General features: G+C 40.9%; 1 protein-coding gene across 15 annotated transcripts in view; it reads right to left on the bottom strand.

Moving 5' to 3' along the window:
* The window catches only part of WDR20 (WD repeat domain 20), a 45,957-nt gene extending 27,365 nt beyond the window's left edge, over positions 1-18,592 (bottom strand). For 8 of the 15 annotated variants that reach the window (XR_008534462.2, XR_013182896.1, XR_013182897.1 and 5 more), the window contains exon 1: positions 18,264-18,591. Coding sequence is in view for 8 of the 15 variants with exons in the window: in XM_054635282.2 (XP_054491257.1) it covers positions 18,264-18,512 (249 nt within the window). In the remaining 7 variants the exon portion in view is untranslated. Of the gene's footprint in view, positions 1-17,845; positions 17,966-18,263 lie in introns of those variants that run through there. The other 7 variants (XR_013182893.1, XR_013182895.1, XM_054635275.2 and 4 more) reach the window with 2 other exon arrangements.
* Positions 18,593-24,401: the final 5,809 nt, after the last annotated feature.

Here is a 24,401-nt window from a genome sequence, read left to right as displayed (position 1 = left end):
GTGGGATGAGACATTTTATTTACTGTGGCTAATCAGTGGCACAATTCTTCTCTTCCTGTGGCTTCTAAATTCTTACTTTCCTTTGCATTAAGCCCTAGTATAATCTTCCAGATGTTTTCACGTTCCACTTTTGTTTTAATTAAAAAGTGCTCAGTAAGTCCTTTTTAAAGAGGTCAGCAAAAAGCAGACTAACCTGTAATTCAATATAGAAGTTACTGTTCACAACCAGAACTCCTGAACACCATTTCATAAACTGTTTGTTCCATCACCTCCAACATTTCACATTCCACTAACACTACTTCCCAGTTATAACAACAGCAAACCTCCCTTCCCAAGAGACCAAGTGTTATAAAGACAGAGGCAAATTCATCATAGTTTCTCAGTAATAACCTAAACTGCTTTCCCTGAGCCTCCAACTGCCTACCATAATCTCCAATCCATGTTATGCAATGCATAAAGTGATGAGGTAGAGTCACATGTTAGGGTAGGTGCTCCTGATCACAGTGCCCAACACCAGCTCTAACCTTGATCTTCAGAAAATCTTTAAAAGTAGTGTCTCCCTCAAGCCACAGACTGGCTTTCTGTGTAACAGCTTCCCTTTGGGGGATGAGACTTTGGAGAAGATACACGGAAATATACATACTAGTTTACATTCAGAAAGAGAAAAATAACTGCACGATTTGCATGTGACCACACCTATGGAAAACTGTACAGCAAGTCACATGCAAAAGGATCAGATTTGCCACAACATCCTGACAGGACTACAATACCAAATACTGTGTTCACAGTAAGCTGATTACACAGGGAACCTATCAAACTGAAAATCACCACATTAAAATACTCACATAAAGACCTTGGTTACAGGTAGCAAGCCTTAAGACAAACAACTGTGGGAAAGTGAATTAAATATGGCAAGATCTTTAATATACACAAGTAATTAAAGGATATATATGCAATCAGGAAGATAGACAAACCATGAAATACACAAAGATCATATATTTATATTTACACAGCATACGTATGTGATCTAACATACATATAATCATTAACACAGACAAATTTTAGAGAGACAAGACTGAATCATCTGTGAAACAAGGCATTGCACACTGAAAATATGTCAACCTTGATTACAGTACTTAAGTAATTCAATTCCTCTGTCTCCAAGAGGCTACTCTATTCATTCAATGCCCTTACAGTTAGAGGGCAAGCCAACAAAGAATGTCACTCTTCCCTGCTTGTGAATATTGCCTCCTTTGTGCAAAACTCTGGACTGGCAATTAAGATCTGCTTAATAAAATAGGATTTTAAAACTGTATTCTTTGGGAAGCAGACTCTAATAAATTATAAACAAGTATATCTGCTCTCCAAAGTGATTATTTCAGTTTACAAGTTTTCTTTTGCGTATCTTTGTTTCCAAACTTTGGCATGAATTTCCTACTGTGTTTGCCATGGTAACCAAGCAGCCTGAGCCTCTACTTGAAATTCCATTTAACTGTTTAGCATTGCATATTGATCAAGATACATTAACATCCTTAAGTACTCCAAAGAGTGAAGCAGCCATTCTCATACTGGAGACCCACCTTGTATCACAAACCTCAAAGGATTTTTGCTGTTGTTTAAAATGGCAGGGTAGTAATGAAACTTCTTTGCCAAAGATGCAAGTGAAAAGCTACCAGATAAAGAGAATGCACTCAGATGGGAGGAGAGGAGTACACTCGATTTATAAGGAACTACATTAGAACAGCAGTCTCTGACTCTATCTTCTCCCCTCTGAAAGAAGAGTTTGCATTCATGTCCAAAAGGAGAATTTGCTCCAGGAGTACATCTGAATGGGAAAGACTGTTTTCTGCATTAGAGCTTGTTTCCCTGGTGGAAAACTGCTCTGTCCCAGTGCAAGAGGGGCCAGGCAACTGCCTAACTTGAAGTTCCAGGACTAACACTAACAGGGCAAAGCCAAAGCACAGCTGCTTGCTTCTTTTAGTTTCCATTTTGAAGAAAGATCTTTCTTCAAACATTTCTCTCAAACACAGGATCATGAGAAAACATCTGTTTTAAGCACAAGAATCTTTTCCAATTCCTACAAAACCTGCCAAATACCTCAGCATAGTAAAATTTTATTTAAAAGTAAGTAAACATATTAGGAAAACCTGAGAAAACAGACTTACTGCTCATATTTTTCAGTGTCACTACACCATATGATTAAAAAAAAAGCAAAAAAAAAAAAAAGCTGGCTAGTCACCAGTTAAAATCTCATCCTTTACTCTGCTCATGGTTTAAGACAGGATGAAATAGTTCTGACCTCCATGCCTGTTGTATAAATGGAGACTCAGAATATAGAAAACCACTTCCAAAAATACACAAAATACAAAATCCCCTCCTAAAGCTTCCCCACAAAACTACTGAGATACTCTAGCATCCATTTAGTTACCATTAAAAATCTCTTGCTCTTTCCATGATATCTGCCAAGTGAGCTGTACATCCATTTTTTCACTGCACATTACTGCCTGCAGCTCCTCAGTCTCTTACAGTCCTTTCCTCTCCTGATCTGAAAGCCAGTAAGGTGGCCTCACTGGGTACCACACAGAGAGTGGGATTTGTATCACTAAAAATAAATTGCCTTCATTCACTCTGTTCATCTGGCTCAGCCCTAAGAAGCTTCTGGGGAAAACATTCTGCCTCTTGTTAAAACCTATTCTGTACTTCCCTTAGGGTCACAGTATTTTCATTCTGCAGTTCAACTATTAGTAACTGGTTACAGCAGGGCTAGTCAAAAAGCAGGATAATTCCAAATTAATAGTAGATTTTGCATGATTGGGATTTGTGGAAGATCTGGTAATGTTTCATACATCCAGGGAAGGTTTTGTATTATTTATTCTCTCCCTTCTTTCCTCTCTTCTTATAGTGTGACAAAAACCGTATTTAGTGACTTATTATTGTGCTCAGAAAATTAAAATCACACACCTCTTTCTCCAGTTTTACATTAGACTCCATCCTCTTTTAGTAGCAGGAGTTAAAAATCACCTTCAACACAAGCAACCAGAATTTCTTGCAATATTAAAGCCATCTTCTCAATGCCTAGTATAATGGCACTAAAGACCTTCTTTATTTCTATTTTAAACCTCGTTTGATACATCTCTGAATTGCATTTATGTCCTTCAGCCTTCAACAGCTGTATCACAAGCTGGCTCAGCTTGGAATCAACACTACACTCTGTGTATCATCTTCTCAAAGTTTTATTGCTGAAGCAAAAATTCCCTATGGATTTCTTCAATGAATTTTCACTTCATCTATGGCTGTGGTATCAGCTTGTTTCTCCTTATAAAGAAATTCTGATTATGAACCAGTGATGTGTCCCAAAGTCATTATGGGCACCGTGTACTTGCTCTTGCTTCTCTGTATCAGTGTCACCAATTATTTCCAAAACCACTCCTAGAAGACCTCAACTTGAAGGTCTCTTCCCAATGGTTGTCTCAGATATAAAGAACTTAGCTTTTAATTCTCTCAATATTTTGTAACAGAATTTCCAAGTTCTAAAATTCCCTCAATTTTAATATCTTATATAGGGAACTGAATTTCCACTTCATTCAAGGACATGAACTTAGTAAGTTACAACTCTCCTTTACTACCAAAGTGTTACACTACAAAGGCTGAGTGCCTGAACTTCAAATAAAGCTGGCTATATATACACCTTATACATTAATGTTTCCCCACCACAGGGAGACATTTTACTTTCAGAAAAACAAAAAAGAATCTCTAACAAAGAAGTCTACAATGTAAGAATTACAAAAGCTAAAACTGAAAGGGGATTTGTTGTTGTTGTTGTTGTGGTGGGGTGTGTGTTGAATTGCACTCCTGCGTGTTTTTCTCTATGTGAATACAATCCAGGATAAGTCTTGCAAAAATACCTGCCAGTCACTCAGCCAAAGGCAGTCAGAAGGTTTTCAGCAGAAATTTTCACTGTTAGGAATAGAGTGAATTAAAAAGCAACTGATTTCAGAATAGCACAGAGCATTCCAAATATTCACAGGCACTAAATAAAGTTTGTGCTGGAATACTACTTATGGACTGTCACAAGCTATGTGAAGAACACATCACCTTCTGTAAAGGCTGGAAGGCATTGAAACACACATTTTAGTCTCCTCACTTTTGAGGAACTGAGAAAGTGAAGTGTACTGTAACAATTATTTCTTTCCTTTACACTTCATAATTAAGTTCTGCAAGTCTCACTTAATATTTATGCTTAGCCACCTATAATTCTAGTTCTCTTAGTACCTTAAAAGAGATTCATAGCTCTAAAGTAAAAAAGTAACAGTTACCTTTCCGATCTCCTTCTTGCTCCTTATTCTCCAGTGGATCCCTTTATTTCCTCCTACAGTCTAGTCACACTCTTGCCTACACTTATAATCAGTCTTTCTCACCTTTTTTAACACTGAGTGAGGCATAATTCAGATGAGCTTAACAGAGATAAGAATACATGTACTAGATGTACAAAACAAATTAAAATGTGGAAAATAGGTATGTAAATATCAAATGGATTCCAAGTAAAACCACACATTCTGGCACAATTCAGCAGCTGTTCTCATTTGGTTCACACACTCAGTTGCAATATTTATTAAACACTTAGTAAGTTACTTTCACTAGGAAATTGTTTAAATTGGCTCAGCTCTGCAAGCAAAACTGGTTAAAAAATCAGACCTGTTAAAGGCAACACTTATTTAAATTAGAGCTGGCAGACTGCTTTTAGATGGCACCCAAAACATGGAACAAACTGGAAACATTGCATGACTGAATGGCATCATCATCTCTGAGCTGATCACCTCCTCCCCATGCACACACACAAAAGTTACCCAACCTGTTGGACCAGTGTTCCAGTCAGTCACTCATTCAAAGCCAGTACTTTCACTTTACCTTTGAATCCTACTTTTTTCTTTTCTAAAACAATGGTATGGTTTTGTTACAATACTGGAAAAATGCACTTGAGCAACACAACAGCAAACATTGAGGCTGACTGACAAAAGCAAAAACTGCTTTTGTTTTTTCTTCCACGAGATCAGACATCTGAAGTGTATTTAAAATACTTAACACAAAACTAAGAGTCCTGTTAAAAAAACAAGACTGCTGTAGCTTCATCACTTAAGTTGTTAAAATTTCATCTCCTCTAACTTTAAAAAGATCAAAATATAGTAACACTTAAAAGTTGGCTTTATGAGTGTGTTCTACGGCAAAAAAACCCAAAACACCTGCAGTCCCATGACAAAATCCTAATGTTTTCCGATTTTAAGAGTGAAGATTAAAGTAGAATATTCCTCTCTTTAAAGGTATTCAGAAGTATTGAAACCAAAAAACAGAGACTTTAAACACAAAAATAACAAATTAAAAAAACCCCACATCTGGCTGATTCAGGGAATGAGCATTACAACTTATCTAAATTTATTTACTTGAAATTTGCAAGCTATTATATGATCACCATTGTTATTCAATTAGACCAGATTTAGTTTCGTGAAATAGGAATTCATACTGCATAACAATATATTCAATATAACTCCATTCATTATACTAGTAACATACAGGCAAATAGTTGCAGGTTGAGTTTCCACCCGTCTACAACACTGCTATCTCAGAAAGTTTCTTCCATTTCTTTTCCAGCTCATAAGAGGAAAATTTATTTCTTTATGAAGGAAAAAAAAATTAAAAGGCAAGAGCAGCAAAAGCTGAGGATTATCCGTTGCTATAATAAAACAATGTTTTAGTCCAACAGTGTAAACTCAGTGCTTGGAAGAAAAAATTATCTGGTAAGGAAAGCAGTCTGAATAATTGTACCCTGCATTGCCCTGTTGCTATAGAAACTTATTTCACTGTAGCAGTTAATTGCTAATCAATTTATAATTTTTCATTACAAAGCTCAATAAAAGTCAAATGGGACAGTGTCACATCTGTCCAGCAAGTCTGAATTATGTCTCTTCTGGCTACTGTTGGATTTTGCAAGTCCTACAGGAATGCTGGACATTTTTGATAGAGTTTTTATCAATAATTCCATCATGTTGCAGCATGTTAAGAAAATATTACTAGAACAAAGCCCTAATTACTTTAGTACTAAAAATAAGATGGAGCTGGCTCTCATCCTAAGAGCACCAGAACAGTCCCATAGAAGTTAGGTGAATAAAATACTGCACAAATGTATAACCTGTGCTCCAAAACCAGGATGAGGCCCACTGGATTATGCTTTTTGTGGTCAGATACAGTAACAGACAGATGAAATAACATATTTGCTCTAACTATTGGCCTGCAGTTGTTAATTTGCAATGCATCTTCCTTCTGGGGCTGAAGACATTTCATTACAATCCAGCCCAATAAGATGAAAAGTGTTGCAAAACAAACACAGCTACTAGCAAACAAGTATCAAATCCAAATCCCTAAAACAAATATAGTGAACTCTGATTTCCCACAACCCCATGTGTACAAGTTCTAGGATATCACCCAGTCTGAAAAGCAGAATCCTCCTTCAGAATTTTTAGAACAAAAGGCAATATGTTCCATTCAGGCACTTGCTTTCTCAATAAAAATATTTCTTTTAAAGTAAGCAAAGTATTAAGATATTTTAAGTAATAATAAGTGTTGGCAGTTTCACTGGTATAGATATTATGTGAAAAAACCCACAACCTTTTGCCTGCCATTAATAATTTTCTTTAAAAATTACCATCAAAGGGCTAAAAGTATTCCACATACCAAATGGTCACACAACACTGTCTCTTTCCTCAGGGTGATTTCTGTCTCAAGTGTAGGAGGGAGTGATCAGACTGTCCATTGTCGCCAAGAGACCTCACAGACACAGTGCTGCCCACGGAGTGCCCACAGGGCAGGCGTTTTGCTAAAGGTCCTCCCAGGAGACTGTGAGGACACCCCACACAGCCCAGCTCTTGGATCATCCCACCCACTGATATGGGCAGACTGATACCAGGCACACCAGGGATCTCTGCTGTCAAAAATAATCACACCTTTAACCACCACTGATGTTCACACACTTTCCAAATCTAAACTCTCCTTTGTATCAATCTGCACGGCAAAGCCACACTGCAAGATACCTACTAAACAGGGGAGATAGAAATGAAGAAAAGGTTCCCAGATGAGTGAAGAGAAAGCACAGCAAAAGCTGCTTCTAGGCTCCTAAGACTGGGCTTCTCCAGGCCCTGATCCTACCAGCATTCCCCTCTGACTCCCTCCTATGTACACACAATGCTTCCATCAGTTTAGGACTAACAAAACACAATACACACATTAACCAAATCAATGCCAGTCCAACATGTTTTTGCAGAAGATGTGTGGTGAGTTGACCCTGGCTGGATGCCAACACCCACCAAAGATGTCCTATCAGTACCCTCCCCAACTGGACAGAGGAGAAAACAAAATAGTGAAAGGTTCATGAGCTAAGGACTGGAAGAGATCACTCACTTATTATCATCATGGGCAAAACGGACTTGACCTTGGGGAAATTAACTGAATTTATTACTAAGAAAATCAGAGCAGGATAATGAGAAGTAAAAACAAACCTTAAAACTACCTTCTCCCCACTCCTCCCCTCTTCCTAGCTGTACCTCCTCCCCAGGAGCACAGGGAGACAGGGAATGGGGGCTGCAGTCAGTTCATCACAGTGCTCAGAGAGAGGAGTCCTTCCCCTGCTGCAGGGTGGGGTCCCTCCCACAGGACAGAGTTCTCCATGATCCTTTCCTATCTGAGTCCTTCAGGCACAGCCTACTCCAGCAGAGTCCCAAGTCCTACCTGCTCCACATGGGCTCCTCCCTCCATGGATCCACAGGTCCCTGCCAGGAACTTGCTGCAGCCTGGGCCTCCTGCAGGTTCACAGCCTCCTCTCAGGGATCCACCTGCTCTGATGTGGGTCTGCTCCAAGGGTTCAGGGGATCCCTGCATCCCTGTGGGCCTCCATGGGCTGCAGGAGCACAGCCTGTCCCACCATGGTTCTCACAGGGGAATCTCAGCTCTGACACCTGGAGCACCTCCTGCCCCTCCTTCTGCAGTGACCTTGGTGTCTGCAGAGCTGATCCTCTCACATGTTCCCACCCTGCTCCTCTCTGCCTGCAAATACATCTGCACAATAACTTTTCTCTCCTTAAATATATTATCACAGAGGTGTTACTACCATCCCTGATGGGCTCAGCCTTGGCCAGCAGCAGGTCCATCCTGGGCTTCTCACAGAAGCCCCCCAGAGCCTGGCCAAGCCAGTACAAGGTGTTCCCTGTTGCTCACAGGGAACAGAGACCTCAGAGTGCAGCACACAGAGCACTGAGCAAGCTGCCACTGGACTGCTGCAGCCCATTGGTAACCAGTACTCTGTCACTGTAAAAATGAGAAGTATGGATCACCTTGACCATCACTAAAAGCATCTTAACCTGGGCATTTGTTTGAGTTCTTTAGAACAGTCGTTTGCCCCATCTTTCTGATTTAGAAGTGCTAACATGTGCCCACGCTTAACTATCCCAGTTCCATCTAGAGAATTTACAGAGGCAGCATTTTGGCTAAAACACAGAACTACACTTGAACAGTCACTTCATTGGCACAGAAGCTATTCTGCCAACGCTCTTAGGTCAGAAACATCACCTGGAACAGCATCTTAAAACTCTGTAGGTGTCAGCAAACAGCTCATGACACACAGACAGAAGTTATTCTGTACAAGGGACCACAGTTGCACAGCTGAAGGCAGGAGAGGCCGTCCCCTGTGTTAAACTGATGTGAATGAAACTGGACAGTTGTCTTCAGAGGGGAGGGAGCACAAGTTCACACTGAAGGAACAGCAAGACATTTCCTGAAGTCACCTGTTGAGATATACAGCTCATGCTATTAAATAGCAATAATTCTCTAGTCAATACAAGCATCTCACTTTTACAAGCTACACCCTGTATTTCTGAAATTCTTCTTTGGGAAAAAACCTCCTGGATCAATATATCACACTGATCAGGCACATTTCAAAAAAATATTATTTAGTTATTTATGGACAGTAAATAATAATTCAAATTGACTCAAAATGACAATGCAAAATGGGCTGCAAACAAGGTAAGAAATACAGCATTTGGCAGTAGATGATATCAAATTTCAAAAGTGGTATTGCCTAATCATGCAGCTATTCCTGCCCTCAAAAATTAGTATTTAAAGACAAACCCTCTTGACACCTTAAGTGCAAACAGGTAGCTATTGAAGGTCTCTGGCCCACTCTCTTACTAAAAAGGCTAAAGAAAAGCAACCTTTAGAAATACCTTCATTTAAAAATGAAGTCTGAAAATGAAATCAAACTGTATTCTGTAGGAAAGACAAAAATCTGAAGAAAAATGCACACTAAGTCTTCACCTATGGCTTCACAGTACAGTATTAAGTTGATGTTAAGAAATAGTATTTTCTATTCAAACCACTAAAATAGGCAAATCCAAACATTTAGACTATAATTTAAATCTTAATAATGTATGTAAAAAATTGAAAAATTATTCTTCTATATTACTGACAGTTGCCAATAGAAAACCAGAAAAATCAAGACAACAAAAGTAATTCTTTACAACTTGTGCCAAAGTTTCACTTCAATGATAGCTTCAAACATGTATCACAGTCATGCTCTAATACCCACCTCAAATATCAAGAAAACCTGCACAAAACCTTTCTAGAAGTCTTAAAAGAACCATACCAAAAAATCCTTAAAAATAAGCTGCCACAGTTAAAATAGGATGAGACTACAACTTTTAGGATTCTGTATTTGTTATGGTTACATTTGTAAGTTAGGAAAAGGAGACATTTATGTTATTGAGATTCACAGAGCTATCCCTGTCACTGTAGCCCTGGGCAGGCTAAAGTGTCCTTTAGGCATTGTTCAAATTGTTTCTTTCACCAGACTTGTGGGGTTTTAACACACAGTTCAATGTATATTGGTATCCATTCTCTCTCCTGTTGTCATTGCTCCCCCTTTCTTTAGCTGAAAGAGAGAATTAAAACCATAAACTTGAGTCCTCTCCAACTTTCACATCATACCATTTCCCTGAAAAAAAACATATCTGAAACTTCTGCTAAATATTTTTTAATTACTAGGGAACTGGGGATAATGACATTTGTTCATAACATGCTATGTTTTCTCCCTACACCAGCATACTCCTAAGCTAAATTTCTTGCTTAGACAGGTATTTTGTCTGACATAGCACTTCACAATCTCTAGTAGTACAGAAATTACACACTATTAAACCAACAACTTCTTAATATAGTCACCTTCCAATCCCACATGGAGTTAAAAAAAAGTAATAAGAAATAATAAATATTTTTTTACCATCACAGCCATATGTAAACATTATTATTAACTCATGAAATTAAAGAACAAATATATCTGGTAAACCAAAACTGAAATCCATTTGCAGAAAGTATCTATTAGAGATCTATCATTCCATTATGAACAGCTGGACTGAATAAGGCACGAGAAATCCCAATGCAAGTTCAACACTGGAGACTGGAAAGGTTTCAATTGCAGCAGCTGGTGGTCCTGCCCACAAAGAGCAGGGGGCTGCATCCAGTGCACCAACAGCTGCTCAGCAGGAGCCAAACAGGCAACAGCAGCTGCCTCCAGATATAAGGGGCAAGAAATGGGTGGGATGCAGATGCTAAAAAATGGGCTATTTTATTCACTTGGGCCTAAAAGTGGAGTGAGTAAGGAAGAAAAAATACTGTTTCCCAGAAGGACACAACCAAATATTAATACTTAAAGTACAGCACATTTAATGTTACTGTTTCTTTTCCTTATGCCTTCTAAGAGGACAGATAATGGAGATATTAGGCATTATTTTGGACTAAATGGCACTACTTTCAAATAATAATTTGTCCAAGTGTGTCAACTCATAGTCACGACAACTGGACAGCAAGTGGCCTTTCAGTACACATCCTTCACAAGAAAGTAATTCAGATGGGTCCCTTTAGCCAGAAAACTGCAATAATACTTCAAACTAGGGCATTAAATTTGATTCTAGAATGTCAAACAAGACAATTATGGCTGGCAATCCTCTCAGAGGTGGGTCTAGGCAGCCTTTAATTAGAGTTTGAGGCACCTTCAATGTACATTTTAACTATTAACAGTTAACTATTTAAGTGTTTTGCAGACTCACAGATGTATAATGCAAACTCCTTGTAATTTAAGCACGTAGCACAACGCTTTTATAAATATTCTGACAAAGCTGCCCCATAAAACTTTCCACAGGCACAGAAGTATTTGTTACAAATGACCCCTCTTTGCATCTGTGAAGCATTATGACTAAAATTTCATCAATTTGCAAAGAATAAGTGCCACAATTATTGGCTTTACGCTAAATTAATTTCCCCAGCTGAATTCAACTAAGTGCAGTATTACCACAAATGCACTTCAATACAAAACAAAAACCTCCAAAATTATAACTGCTGTGGCAAAAAACACCCAACCCAAGACACACACAGAAACTCACTGCCTATAAAATACTGCATCCCAATGTGGGGCTCTGGCCAGCCCAGCCCAGCATTCACTGTCAAACAGGCCAGCCAAAGAAGCAGTCACAGACAAATGAACTCTTACCTCAGAGAGCAATCCTTCAGCCAGCACAGTGCAAGAGCCCACTCAAGTCAAACAGTTGTGATATGGGCTTGAAGCACAGACTAGGACAAGAAAAAGCACTACAGACTATTATCACTTCCTACATAAAAATCATCTTGCAAGCTCTGTCAACCATAGATATTTCATCTTCCTCCAGAGCAAGAAACATTTAACAGTGTAACTGTCATTTTAAAGCAGCTTTTTAGTCTTTTTATCTTACTCTAGCCAGTCCTAGTTGCTCTGTAGAAGCCTCGTAACAAAATTAAACACTGAAAGCTACCTACACATCTGTAATCTACATTAACTCTTCACCGTTTCCTTCAGCAGTGTTGTTGAAAAAAAAGGCATCACTAAAAATTCTATCCTTCAGGAAAGATTACAGGAGTACTTTGTAACATGTCTGTCAATCCCCAGTACTGCTAGAATTAGGAATAGCATCACAAAACTCAAAGTGGTAAATAGATCCACCCATTAAACACCTGAAACAAATTTCCAAGAGGCTCTCAAATACCTTCACAACCACAGATCAAGAGGTAAAGTATTGCTGACCTAGCCACAATACCTCCATGAGACTGGCTAGTCCAGTCCCAGTATAACAACTATTATCCAACACAAAGAGAAGAAAAAAACTCAGCAGGAATTAAAGGGATTTCTTGAAAAAAGAAATCTACAACACCTTTTTAAAGAGAGACAGAATAGAGTCACATCTAACACACCTGAGAAATGTGAAACATCAGCAACAAATCCAACAGATGGATTTTAAGTTCTATGAGGGATTTTCATTAATAGATGAGAGTACAAATCAAATTTGTGAGTAATATCAAGACTGGAAGGATTTGTTGCATTATGCAGCACAGAACTGGAAATAAAACCACTCTAATAATCTTAATAGAACAAAATTCAATGAAAATGCTACATGGCATTTATAAACATCCACAAAAATCAAGGCATGGATAAAAATGGAGAAAAGCAGCAATATGATAAGAAACAATCCAAGTGAGTCATCACTATGAGGATTCAAAAATGTCAACACTATTCAATATGTTAGCAAGAATATTAGAAGACAGACACAGCAAGCAACAATTCTCCCTTGCTCTGTACTGAAGTCACAGAGCAAGCACTGGGTCTAGGTCTAGTTTAAGTACCACTAATAAAAGACAACAGAAGCCAACAGAGGAGAACAATTAAGCATTTGGAGCTCATGATCTGAGAAGAACGATTTAAGAGCTGGATTTATTTACCTTAGGAAAATTGAGTGGACAAATTAACAAGTTTTTAAATATGCAAAAGCCAAAGGCAATAGTCAACTGTCCTCTATGTCCACACCAAATAACTGCATTCAGCCTGGTTTGCTTTCTCTTTTTTCCCTGAAGGAGAAGTTTAGTCAGATATTGGAGGAAGAAGAAAGACAACACCAAAAATCATTATTGAAGGAAACTGTGGAATTCTCATTACTGCAAGTATAAGAACCAGTCACTAAGATGTGGATATACTTCCCTCTGCTTCAGACCTACTGTATCTTCCATGATCCTTACAAACCTCAGCACTTTTATAGCTCATTTATGGTTTTAAAATGTGCATGGTTTTCAGAGGCCTGCCACAGCTTAGTGATCAGTATAAGCACACAGTAATACAAATTCACATTCCCACCACATCTTGAGAAAATGTGATGGTTTTCTCCACACATCCCAGCTTCCAACCTAGAACTGCCTGACACTGCTCTTCTCAGAGCAATATATTAAGCACAGTGACAAATGTCATCCATTACCATTCTGTCACTGCAACAAGTTCCCAGGTGAACAGTCTATAGAATGAAAGTCACCACCAAGGATAACACTCTTCAACTGCACAACAAATCAAGCCAGACACAAAAAAGTAATTTTGAGAACTGCAAAGGAAGGAATCCTATACATCAGTCTTTTCACCGATAAGCAGGCACTACCAGTATGCCAACTCTCAATAAAAGAAGTTGAGATATGAGATGATTTTCATCCTAGTACAAATATCATTTCCAAGACACTTGCTCAAGTAAAGCTTAAAAAGACAGTCAACAAATTCTGCCCTACATGGCTCCAGCAACCTGTGCTTATCACTTATGTATGCTTCTAATCCAACACTACTGCAACATATTGTAATATTCCAAAGTTATTAACAGACTGCTGCTTTAAATAGCTGCAAGAAAAAAAGTCAAACTAAAGGCAAAGCCTCTTCTTGCAACAAGGTGATTTCAAAAAAATGAAACAGCCAATGTTAAGAAAGTCTGCCACACATTACCAAAGAGTATATAGCCAGAATTAAAAGGTTTTCTGTCCTGTAATAAGCTAAACTGTACATTCAAATTTCATAACCTGCCGATATATTACGTAAAAATTAAGACTGTGCACCATGCAACACTATTGCTAATGTGTACCTGCATTGCAATGACAGCTGCAGATGAACATGCCCAGAAACTTTTACAACATAAAGAGAATAACACATCATCACACACACAACTTCTATAAGGAAAATGCACAAGCTTTCTAGCAGGAAAGGAAAAGGACTTGGTAGTTAATGTCAGCAGCAGGCTGGAAAGCCTTGCCTTGTCAGTCATTCCTAAGGCAAGGAAGATGATATAGCACCCTCTTTTCCAGCCTAATGAATCAACTAATAAATCATTTTGCAAAGCTACCCACAAACCATATTTAAGTTCTTCAAGACTGTCTTATAAACAAAAATCAAGTAACAGCCCTCATTCCTGGTTAGGGGCTATAGGAAAAAGCAACCCAACAAGAACACTAGAGCATCATAACTTGAACAATTTTTGAATTATTATGTAATAATCTCACTCCATGAAGAGGGAAATACCTAAAATAACAGGAAAAGCTTCCTTTAACACCTATAAGTCTCTTAATCAACATCAAGTCAACAATCCCTCAGGAACAGATCATTCCAGAACTGACTTAAGGCTGAAGCAGAGGCTTTACTCAGGAGAGGCCTCCAAGGCAGTGGATCCCAGCAGACAGTCCAGGCCACCGAAGGGGGCTGAGCCCCTCCAACCCTTTCCTTGCTGTCACTGTACTCATCAACCCCAAGATGACACCATTCAACTCGCCAAATCAAGAGGAAATCTGCCCAGAAACACTGCAAGTACTTTTTGCTGCTGGTTTAGCAAGCTGTACTAGCTGAACCAGAGGCTGAGCACTGCCAAAGACAAGGAGATGGAGCACACTGCCAAGAGGATCCTACACTGCCAGTCCATCGTTTACAGCTCTCACTAGATCAGGTGAGGAAAGGAAAATTTTCCCTTTCTGGTTAATAAGAGATCACTGCACACATCTAACCTGAAAGCCAAAGTAAAGGAGGACTGAAAGGGAAAGTCCATTGACACTCAGTGCAGTTAAGAACAATTACATACTTATCTAAGTAAACCAACCACATCTCATTCTGTCACAGTTTAACTTCTTACTAAACTACAGGTCTGTGTCTTTTTTTTTTTTTTTTTAGTGGATCCAAATCAGAAAACAGGAGTTTTCTGGAAGTCTGCATTGCTTTATAAACACAAAGACAGCTGCAACGTTTCATTATTTTATAAAAATCAGGTTTTTTTAATAATGTTTTTATTTTTCTTCTTAAATAGGTGAAGAACAAAGTTGGGAGAAAGTACCTTTTTGCTTTGAAAAGTCTCTAGAGACTGCCTCAAATGCTGTCCAAAACTCTGACTATTTGTACTCCAATCCTAAGGGTTTGGTAGAGAGACAAATCTCCACACCACTGTCCTGGATGCCAGATGTAACTTCTCCACCAAGTGCCTTGGAAGGATCAAGGTTACCTGGAAACATTTTTCTTTATGTAAGTTAAATCTCCTAAAACAACACACACATCAGCAGTTCATGTAAAAAGGTGACTTACAAACCAGATGTAGCAGACACAAAGCATTTAGGATTTAAGGGAAACTAAAAGAAGAAAGATTAGCATTATGGATGTCAAGAAATATCCTTCCAAGTGGTATCTCTGCTTCAATATTAGGTTATTTATTCTTAAGTGTCATTCATGGCTTAAGTGTTACTCTTCCTTAATGTGTACTGATCTGCAAAGGATTACTGATGCAAGAATTATCTCAGTACCTGACAGACATGGTCACTCAAAATACAGTCCTGGTGATTCTTTCACTCATTTTGGGAAAAATATAGCATTTTCCCATCAAGAAAACAAGTCTTAAAAATATTTTTTAAAAAAAGGGAAAAAAAGAAAAAATAAAAAGACAAAATCATGGTGAGCTGATATATTCACACAGCACAGCTTCATTAAATTCAACTCAATACTCCAATATGACTTAGCCAGAATGAAAATCATGATCTTAAAGTAATCAGGGAAAATTTTTAAGGGATACATAAATAATTATGAACTAACAGCTAAAACTGAAGTTATCGGCACCTGCATTATGCCAAGGAGCACAAATAGGTTGGTCTTAAACAGATCAAATCCCTCTCCCCATCCTGCTCCCAGGAACAGGAAGGAACACAGAATGTCCTAGTCTGCCCAGTTTAAGGCAGAATTACATCCTGTCCATTTAGGTAACAATAGCTCTCTCCCTTTCTGATAGCTACAAGATAGAACTTTTGATTCTGAAAAGTTCACATGATAAGTTGACAGGCTGTCAGCCTGTTCCTGTTTCACTTTTGTACACAGACAAAACAGTTACTTCCAACTGAAGTTCCAAAATAAATTCCAAAGCAGCAAGTACTGCAGATTTAAGCCAGACCATCGTCCCATTTCATTTAAAGCGCTTTCCTTAGACTGAGTCAATCTATTTCAGCTCTTTCTTTAGGTGCACTTTACTAAAGTATTATACATATAGAATATACAGTATTATTTTACATAGTTAATACTGTAAAAGGTCATTGAGATTAATTCTGTACTAATAATGTGTGTGTTTCACTCTATTCAGAGAAAGAAGTGTTTCACACTGTCCCAGGTATAAATGCCTCCTGAGTTCACAAACTCAAATTTCTCAGTTATTGTATACCATAACAGTAGCTTTTAGCATCTAAAAAGATATCCAAATACCCAGCTTAAGAAGACTTTTGTAATTTGATATACTTATTTCATTCCTTATTGTGAACAACGTTCCAGCCTTTAGATTTTTATTTCTCAGAAGTGTGGCAAGAGATGACTAAGAGAACTTGCAAGAATCACATGTGCCATTACTAAACTACATAAAGGCCTGCTCTGTGAGCTGAGGGAGAGAACTCTGCAGCTACTTTGCATGGAAAAAACAAACATAGCAAGACCCAAACACGGCAACAATTTAGGATACAGATTTTCAGAGATATTGCTCCTCAGGATACCTTGTAAAGACAGCAACTGGTTGTAAGCAGGAAATACTGTCTGATACTAAATACTCCTTGTATGCTTGAAGAGGCCATTGTCCAAGCACTCTTTGAAATATACCTAGATTATTAAAATTCATTAAAGAGTGAAACTAAATACACACAGACACACTTGCACATAAAATTATACAAAACATATCAGATCTGTTAGGTCACAGTCAACAAACAACCACGTAGACTTTAAACTCCTGCTGTGCCGACATTTTACAGAAAGTAGGAGTGCTGGGGGCACTACCCAGGACACAGCAGATCCAGGCATAATCCCCTGCTCATCCACGAGCTTCCTGCACAGCCTCCTGTGAGTCTCTAGCTCTCTGTGCCACCATCCCATGCTGAATGGTGAGCTAAAAGCAGGAAGATTTCAAGGTACTCACATGATGGCAGCTGAGACCCGAGCATGTAAAATAACGAACACCCACTATGTGAAACAAAACAGAAAGCTGAGATTCATTAGATCTGTGTTTACATCTCTGAGGAGTGACATGTGTTCACCTAGCACGGCAAATTCCGAATTGTTCTCTGAATCCCATAAAATCAAGGGTATGTTCATAAATATAGTGACCTGAGAGATCAAAAGCATGCACTGACCTGCATCCTATAATGACAAGCAAGAAGTCTCTCTCTCAAGCACATCAATCTTACTTTCCTGCAAAAGCGACTTTCTCTCTGTCAATTATCTGATATTTAAGACTCATCTCACTGCACCGCTCCCATTTAGAAACAATTCTAAAACCAACCCACACTTCTAAGTCATAACAAAGGCCTAAAGCTGCACGGAATGCTTCAGCCACGCAACCAAAGCTAGGAAGATCCTGGAAGCAGGGATTTGACACCACCATAATCACAACAGGCATTAGTGTGCCCAGCAAATTCTGACCTGAAGCAGCAGGTGAAGGAGGCCCAGGGAGGGAAAGCCAACCCTCATTCCCGCACAAGGAGGGCCCAAGCGATCGCATCCCTGCACAGGGCCCACACACACACAACACACACACAACTCCCGCCGGTGACACCGTATCTGGAGCAGCCCCGAGCACCGACCCGGCGCCGATGCCCTCACACCGCCCTCGCCCCAGGCCTGCTCTCCCCCTCCCCAGGCGCTACCCGGTTAACCGGGAGCTCGGCCGGAGCCGAGGAGCGCCGGCCCCGCGGCCGGGGGAGGGGGCACAGCGAGGGAGGGGCGGCCCGGCCTCGCTCCCCCGCCCCCGGCGCGGCCCCGGGGCTCCCGCACCCCGGCGGGCGGGCGGCGCGGAGCCCCCGCCAGTCCCCGCCCCATCCCGGCGGGGGAGCCCCGGTACCTTGCGGACCCCCTTGTAGATGTAGAAGTAGAGCTCCCGGCCCACATTGAAGCAGAGCCGGTCCCCGTTGCCGCTCTGGTCGTTGACGTTGACGAAGGAGACGCGGACGGGGTTGGAGCCCTGCGAGTTGAAGGGCACGCGGTTAGGCCGGCTGTACTCCGAGTGGCTCAGCAGCTTGTACAGCCCCTCCCGGGTGGTGAACTGGGTCTTAATCTCGTTCATCTCCTTCCCACCTCCCTCCGCCGCCATCTTGGAAAGGAGCGCTCATCCTGCCCCAGTGCCCGGATGTGCCGACACTGCGCAGCCGCCGGCGCGCGCGCGGCCCCTGCGCGCGGGGGCGACACGAGGAGGCGGGGCCGGCGGGGCCTGTTTACCGCGCGACTGCGCGCGCGCCGGGCCCGCGCGCCTGGGGGGCGTGGAAAGGGGCGCGGCTTGGTGCTGGGGCGGGGCCCGGGGCGGGAGGTGCGGCCTGGGGCGGGAGGGGGGGCGTGCCCGAGGGGCCCGGCCGGGGACTCCGTGGGGTCCCCGCGCTCGGCCTCCCTGCCCCGCAGGGCAGTCCCGGAGAGCAGCACTGCCGCCGGAGCGCTCCTGGACGTCTGTAGTGAGCGGGACTCCACTCCCTCTCTGCGCAACCTGTCCCAGTGCACGGTCACTGCACAGTAAGGAAGTTCTTCCTCATGTTCGTGTGCAAGTTCTGTGCGTCAGTTTCTGCCCATGGCACCAGCGAGAAGGGCCTGGCTCTATCCTCTGACAGCCCTCCTTTAGATATTTATACACATTGATGAGGTCTCCTCTCAGTCAGCTTTTCTCAAGGCAGGACAGGCCCAGCTCCTCAGCCATTCCTCCTAGGAGAGATGCTCCAGTCCTTCAATCATTTTTGTAGCCTTCCACTGTACCCAACCCAGGAGCTCCGCGTCTCCCTTGTGCTGCAGAGCCCAGAACTGGACCCAGCGCTGCAGGAGTGGCCTCAGCAGGGTCACCCAGCATGGTGGCTCCACGGGCAGCTGCTCTGGGGATGGGAGAGAGGAGGAGGTCGTGAGCAGGGGCTTTGTGCACCCACAGGGCCCTGCCACCCTGGTATGTGGGCATCAGTGCCAGCACAGCGTGGGGTGAGGTGGCCCCTGCTGCTGGAAGTGCCAGATCAATCAGGAGGTGTCCATGTGCAGCGCTGGTTTTCAGGCAAGGGCTCCCAGGTGAGAGCCCCCACACATCACAGGGAGGCACCACAGCCCTGGCCATCTCCACTGGCTCGTTTGCCCACAGGGGACTTGCCAGTGCCTGGAGCCTGGTGAGGTTCCTGCTGTGAGAGTCTGTCAGTGCAGATACAGCAAATCCAGGTGTGCAGCTGTACTTTGACACTTCATTCCAAGCTCAGGTGCCCTGATGGAGATGGCGCCTCCATCCCTCCAGCCCTGCAACAGCCTCCAACCTGCTTCAGGCAGAGCCAGGCCTGGGAGTTGGCCTGAGGTGTGAACCTGAAAAACTGGTTATCAAATCATTCACCCCATTGTTCTGATCATCCTGCAGCCATGCAGCCAGCTGTGTTGCATGAGGAACCAGATCAATATCAGATGGAGGTGGCACAGGGCTGGGAAGGATTGCATTCACTGGGCAGGGAGGCAGGACTGTTTCTTCTGACAGCAGTTTCAGCATTAAGAGTTTGTTTGACTACAGCCCCATGACTGACTCAAACTGATCTAAGACTGATTTCCAGCTGGAAAAAAAGATTTTGGCCCCTCCTCTACAGGTATTTCCATTTCTTGCCTTGCATCAGTTCTAGTAATCATGCAACCAAAGGGTGAGTCAGATCCACCTGAAAATTAACACACACACAGAAATTACGAGTTCTCAGGTAAGCAAAGTGTTGATCAGCAGCCAGGTTGATTCAACTCACCACAGAACTGCTGGAGCCAAAATAAGGAAGGAGTTGGGAATGTGGGACTAGGGGAAGATAAGCAGCACAGAATTAGAACATCTTAAGTTAACAATAAAAAAAACACACTTTCAAGGTATAGTTTCCTGCTGTAGCTGTATGGCTCTAATGTGACTGCTACCAAAGGCATTGTCCTGCTCTCTTCTTTCTGGACTATGACTGTCTGCTGCTACTCCTCCCTGTACCAGCCACAGTGCTTTCCTGACCTCATGAGGAGCCGTTTCTGAAAGGTAAATGGGTAGACAATTCAACTCCTTGCAAATGTGAAATGAATATGGTTAAACAAAAAACACTGACTGCTTAAGGGAATGGACAGCAGGACCTTCCTGCTTTCCATTACATCAGCTCAGCTGAAGAACTCCACTCAGCCTTCCAGACTGCAGGGGGTTAAAGGGATTTAGTTTCAAGTCAATTTAGTTCAAAGAGATTTTGTTTGTAGCTGAATACTGTCTTGCTGCTGACCATCAAAATATTAGTAAAAAATAGCTGAGAGACACAAAACAGCCAAGGATCTCCAGAACAGAGTATGTATCTGAGTGAATACTGAACAAGTACAGATGATTAGACTTCTAAAAGGCCAAGTATTGAAGACTTGCTCGAAATTCTTAAGATAAAGCCAATCAATAATGATTTTGTCAGCTTATCAGCCAGTCCTGCCAGATGGTATTGATGACCTCCTAAAAGCACATAAAGTAGGTAAGCAGCCCTGCATTTTTTTAATCATGTTAAGAGTGATTGTTTCATAAAGAAATTTCATTAATGGACTTACAGAGAGAAAGAGTATTTTCTTTCACCAAAGAATCACCAAAGAAGAGCAGGAACAGCAAGGATCTCTTAATAGTAATGTTCAAAACAGATAAGGATGTAACAACAACAAAATTTTTTTAAAAATGTGTTGCTCCAAGCAGGCATACTCAGTATGTCTTATTCATTACCCACTGACAAGACAGGATAGATCACTCTGAAGAAGAAAGCAGGCAACTTTGGTAGAGGGACTGTGTGGAATGCAAATCTCACTGAAACCACAGCAGGCCATCTGTCACTGATGGAATGAGTGTGATCCAAAGAATAAACAAAGTTAACAAGTACCTGGTTATCAGCAGTACATGATGGTGTAGAAAGTCAAAGAATTGATGTAGTGTTTAACATTTACAAGAAACATCAATAAAAGCTGCTGAGAGATTCCATGGAGAATCCAAGACAAATATTCATTTGAAAAACACAGCTGCAAGTCACAAGAACACTATTGTACAACCCCATCAACAATGCTCATCAAATACTAGGAGAAAAAGAGATAACAGAGATAAGTCTTATAAAAAAAATTCCCTGTACCACTTGAAAATTTTTCTGTTTCAAGCTAACCAAGGATGATAATTCTGAAATGATCTCATGAGGACACCCCAAATGAGTTGTTTTGTATGCACCACACAACCAATAAACTGAAGTGAGTCACAATCACTGCTGTATTGTGCCTTTACCTTTTGCAAATTGTTTTGGCAAATTGGAAAACAGACATGAGCGAAATTCACTAACAGTAATAAAATAGTTTGGTCCTTTGAGATTGCTTTATGCAGGGCATAAACTGGTCCTGCAACTTTTCAGAATGTAATATTAATAGTGCTTTTACTGGACATGAAGAACCTGCAAGTACAGTTATGAACAAAACTTTCCTGTGTTTGAGTTTGAATGTTGTCTGTTACTTCCCAAAAAGTGCAGCAACTGGTATTAGCTTTTAGCAGCTTTCCTGAGACAAAAAAGAAGAGGAGGGTGATTACACCCATACTGCATCAGGCAAACTGTCCATTCCAGCAAGCACTGCCTGCAGATTATACTGCAGAAATCAGGAGACCATCTCTGCGCTGTCTGTCAGCTATAGCAGGTTTGTCAAGTCTTTCTGGGACTTCTGATGCCCAAAACAATTTAAGCATTTAGTGTGACTGGCTTAAGAGTCAACAGAGTCCAAAGCTCTGCAATGTGTCAAATTTTAACAACTTTTGAATGTATGTGAGTTACTAACAGGTACACAGACATGTAAGGAGCACATCTGAACTAGGCAAAAGTTGGTGCTGGTGGGAGGATGGCATGAAAGTTCCATTTAATATGGGGAGAAGAAAGAGGAAATATATTTCCAAATACTTACATGGTCTTTAAAGTACATTTAACTTGCTTTCATCATGAGAAATTATTGTTTCTGGCATAGTTTCATAGCTGCTTATTTGCATTAGGAATCTCTTCTTAAACACTGCATACATTTAACATTAAATATGTGAGGTAATGCATTATGTATTACAAAGTGAAAGGGTGTTACAAGGAAATTTCTGCTCTCCTAGAACACATTACATGTTGTTTATACTTGTATCCCTCCACAGAGGAGCAAGAGCATGTGAAGCATTTTGTTTTCATAGTGTGGCAGTTAATTGCTGAGAAACAAATGGGTACTCTTGAAAACAGACATTTGGATTGAAGGAGGCAAGGTAAAATGAGTCTGCTTTGTAGCTGGGACAGGATGATGGGTGAACTCTGTTGTTGTCTTTGGAAAACTTCATTCTGCTGTTTGCAATCAGGTCTCTGTGAGTTGTCTCCTGAAAAGAGTACCTTGCCTCCATAGCCAGGAGTGCTGCTCATGTCAACAACAGTTATTATCTTGGAACTGTAGTTGTCCTGGAAATTACATTCTCTGAAGATAAAGACTGAGATATTGAAATTAATTTAAATTCTACGGAAAGCCAGAGAGATTGTTTTGATATACCTACAAATGACTTGTGTTTCTAAGCTGTGCTGCAGCATTATGTACTTCTCAAAACTCCCTAAACAGGGAAGACATATTGTCCATATAAACAGTACTGCTGTAATCAGTTGAGGAATGACAACCTGTGAATAAATAAGGTCTGATTGTTGGTGAGCAGCAGCAGCTCTGTTTCTCACAAAACTGGAATTTCTAGACAGTGTTGCAGTGTGAGAATGCAGTGCCATTGAGACAGCCAAGGACACTCCTGAAGTGCAGTCTGCAATAGACCCTTGAATGTTTGTAATTCAAGAAACAATAGATTCAGCAAATATGTGCTTCAGAATTATTTTTTCTTTCATCTGAACTGGCTGTTTCACTCAGCTGTTTTTCACTGGGAAGCTCGTGGTTACTGAGTTACAATAATGCATGGTTGGTTATTATGAGTCTTGTAGGTCAGCCAAGCAACCTGCAACAGTGAGTTAATGGTCATCCATGCAAGAAAAGTGGGCTGCCAGTGTGTGATTTAGGAGTCCCTAAGCAGAACAAGAAATAAGGAAAGCTGAGAAAGGTGTCCTTGGAAAGAACAGACTTTAACAGTCAAAGAAAGGGAAGCATTACCAGCATTAAAAAAAAAAAAAAAAAAAAAAAAAAGTGTCTTAGTTTAAAGGTGACCAGATTCAGGAGCCTCTGAACATTTTGAACATAGGACAGGTATGTGCATGTGTATCTTAAGTTTATGTCAGGTTCTTCAGTGTCCCCCAGGTCACCTACCTAGCTGATGGTGAGATCTTTCTCTGTCACTTCGGTGAATTACACAAAGAGGAACTGAAAACTTGTTAGCACATTCTTCATTCCTTTATCACCTTTCTCACATCTCAGAGGTTGCAGAGAGCTTCAGTAAAAGCATGGCTATCTGCTTTCTGTCCAGTCACAGGAGGAGATTCTCCATCAGTGTCACAAGCATAATTTCATTTCCATGGCTGGAATCACTGTCTCCAAATTGTTTTAGATGAAGCATTGAAGCTTTAGATAAATGATCATCTAATGGGAATTTTTATGAGTTTTTCCATAAGCTCACTGAAGCATGGGAGCTCTGGATACTGCACAGCACTGGCTCTTCATTCAGTGCTGGTTGAATCATTGCACATTTAAAGAAAGGAGAGCTTATTTCCCTGAATTATGTGCTGGCTCCATTCTGGTCATCATTATGTGCTGGCTTCGTTATGGTCATGTGGTCGCTGATTTTCATTTGCAGGTCTAGAAGGGCATAAGTTAAATTCACATGGCTTTTCCATCCATCTGGTGTCCAGAACTTACTCATATATAGGAAGATTATATACAACCTTATAGATAAAATTTACCAGTACAGTATTTTCCATCAAAGTGGCGATAGCTTTTTTATGATTGGGGTTTTGTCACCTACAAGATAGGCTGAGGAGAAAGGGTATTTATTATTATTACATATGTACTCTTACAT

Source organism: Agelaius phoeniceus, chromosome 6 (genome assembly GCF_051311805.1).
Source record: "Agelaius phoeniceus isolate bAgePho1 chromosome 6, bAgePho1.hap1, whole genome shotgun sequence".
Lineage (NCBI taxonomy): Eukaryota > Metazoa > Chordata > Aves > Passeriformes > Icteridae > Agelaius > Agelaius phoeniceus.
The sequence above is the reverse complement of the archived record's forward strand: the minus strand, read 5'-3'. Positions and strand labels throughout refer to the sequence as shown.